Here is a 2,650-nt window from a genome sequence, read left to right as displayed (position 1 = left end):
GGGGGGTGGGACTTGTCCACTCAGGAGCAGCCTGGGAGAAGAAGCAGCAGCAGCAGCAGCCCCCCCCCTGGAGAGAGACACACACACGGGGTGGCTGAAGCCGGCCTCCCCCTCCTCCTCCTCCGCTGGGCTCCTCCGAGGCCGGAGCCCTGGTCCCGCAGACTCCCTCCCCTCCCTGGGCCTGGCCAGAGCCGGGGGTCTGAGAGCAGGAGGCGGCACAAGGCGCCACGGGAAGGACAAGCCCTTCAGAGGAACGCGGCAACGAACTACCGGCAGCCCTTTGGAGGGAGGTCTGAAGGCCTCCTGCAGAGCCCCTCGCCCAGCCCCTCAGCGCCCCAGCCTGCCAGGAGTGCCCCACGGAGGGCCGCGGGGGAAACCCTTGGGCCACTCAGGGGACAGCCTCCTACTCACACAGGCCTTCTGTCTGCTCTCAGGAGACCAGCGCCTGCCCTCGGCGTGGCTCTGAGTGGGTGCCGGGGGTGGGGGGGGAGGCCGTGGCAGGGCTCTCTGCTGCCACTCAGGAAGGGGGGTGGCCTCTAGATCTACTGCCACCCCCCCCCTCTGCCTTCCTGAGGACCGCAGGGGAGCGGCAGGCAGCAGCGGTGCAAGCCCCCAAGAACCCCACCCCCACCCCCCGGGTGCTCAACTCCCTCCCGAGGGACGGGCTCCCATCACCACCAGGCCAAAGGGAACCTGCCCAGCGGGAGCCGCCATCGTGCCACTCGGATCGGGCCTCCTGCGAAGGGAGCTCTTCAGGGCCAGGACCGTGGCCAAAGAAAGAGGTGCCTTCTCTGTGAATGGAATCCACTGAATTCACGGCCACAGGAAGTGGTGGCGGCTACAAGCAGGGACGGCTTCAAGAGGGAATTGGATAAGCACAAGGAGCAGAGGTCCATCAGTGGCTCTTCGCCACAAGCGGTATAGATAGGGGCTCTGGGGCAAGGGATGCTGTCTTCTTGGTGCTTGGCCGGGGGGGGGGGGCTCAACATGGAATGTCCTGGCCCCACTGCTGGACCTCCTGAGGGCCCCTGGTGTTTCTGGCCCCTGTGTGACACAGAGTGTTGGACCGGATGGGCCAATGGCCTGATCCAGCACTGGCTTCTCTCTCGTGGTCTTATGTTCTCCAGCACGCATGTGCCGCAGCCCATCCCACAGCACCGCCACAGCCTCCCACGCCAGCAGGCCAGGCGGAAGGAACCTCCCCTCCCCACCCCCCAAGCAGGACGAGCGGCCGGAAGAGGCGGGGGGTTGCCCACCCCTCTGCTATGGGTGGGAGCAGCCTTGCACCCAGCCCCCGGGTGGAAACCTTCGCCCCCCCGTCCCCCTCCTCACCATGCTGGTCTGGAGCTGATCCTCCACAAAGAGCTTGATGCCGGGCAGCACGGCGGACACCGAGTCCTGCAGCGGGAGGAGACGCAACGTGCCCTGAAGGGCCGGAGCAGGGTGGCGGAGCGCTCAGGGACACGTGGGGCCAAAGGACGGAGGGAGACAGGCGAGGGGGCCTAGTGATGCAACGGCACCGCACACAGGGTGGCGCCCCAAGGGCACGGGAGCAGCCGGGCGGCATTAATGCGCGAGGACAGTGCCACACCCGGCTGCCTTTCACGCGGTAAGGAAAGCTTGAGAGGAGTGAATGTCATCGCCCAGAAACAAACATCGCTGCACTTGGCTGGGGACGCTCTTACATGACGCGCATTCAAGAGGCAGGGGAGAGCGAAAGGGGCAGAGCGCCCTCCTCTGCGAGTCTGGAGGAGGAAGAGGGAGGAGGAGGAGGAGGGGCCGAGGCACGCCCAAGGGGTGAAGCGGGACTGGGCTGCTGGGGAATCACACACACACGCGCACGAGCGCAAGGGAGCTCTACCTCCTGGGCTTCCTGCGGCTCCGATTCACTCTGCCCCATGGCGGCTCTGGGCTCCCCGGCTCAGCCCATCAGAGACTCTACAGGCAAGAGAGAGAGAGAAATTCATTCATCCATTCAATTTATTTATTTCATTCGATTTTAGACCGCTCAGGGCGGTGTACAACATAAATTCATGACAAATATAATTTTAAAACAGTTTAAAACGATAAAAACCCGTTACCTAGCCCTCCCCCCCCCCCCCGTGCGCCATGCTGGAACGCTGAAACACACGTGGGCAGCATACTGGGGCACGAAGTGCGGCCTCGCTCAGAGATCGGAGGATGGCTGGCCGGTTTCACGGGGTCCCACCGTTTACCCTGGCAGCTTCCCTGTTTTCTGTCCATGTTCTCCGAGGAGGAGCAGCCTGTGAGGTGTCGTGGAGCACTCAGGCCACGAAGACCCCGTGGTTCACGCCGGACCCAGGATGCCAGAGGTTCCGGCCACACCGGCCTCCGTCACAGGAGTCCCCCCCTCCACTCGTCCCACGTGCTCGTTTCAGAAGCCTGTCGGCTGGGACCTTCCAAGAGAAGCACGTGGCTTGCTTCCCGTACCCGTCCAGAGCCAGAGGGCCAGGGTGGGCCACACAGATAAAAAGGTCATGCCGCTTCATTGAGTAACGCCAATTCCCGCCACCACCGCCACCTGAGGGTTAGCCCACATTAAGAGGGGGCGGTGGCTTTCACAGTTAAGCCAATGAAGTCCCGTGAGAACTACCTGCTAGTGCAGCTTAGAGAGGGTGCTTAGGGAAAG

General features: G+C 63.8%; 1 protein-coding gene across 1 annotated transcript in view; it reads right to left on the bottom strand.

Annotated features, from left to right (window-relative positions):
• PNPLA6 (patatin like phospholipase domain containing 6) overlaps nt 1–714 on the bottom strand; it is a 78,498-nt gene extending 77,784 nt beyond the window's left edge. The window contains exon 1 of the mRNA XM_015426307.1: nt 648–714. Coding sequence (XP_015281793.1) covers nt 648–714 — 67 coding nt within the window. The remainder of the gene's footprint in view (nt 1–647) is intronic.
• Nucleotides 715–2,650: the final 1,936 nt, after the last annotated feature.

The sequence above is a fragment of the Gekko japonicus genome, unplaced genomic scaffold (genome assembly GCF_001447785.1).
Source record: "Gekko japonicus isolate JY-2015 unplaced genomic scaffold, Gekko_japonicus_V1.1 scaffold557, whole genome shotgun sequence".
NCBI lineage: Eukaryota > Metazoa > Chordata > Lepidosauria > Squamata > Gekkonidae > Gekko > Gekko japonicus.
The sequence above is the reverse complement of the archived record's forward strand: the minus strand, read 5'-3'. Positions and strand labels throughout refer to the sequence as shown.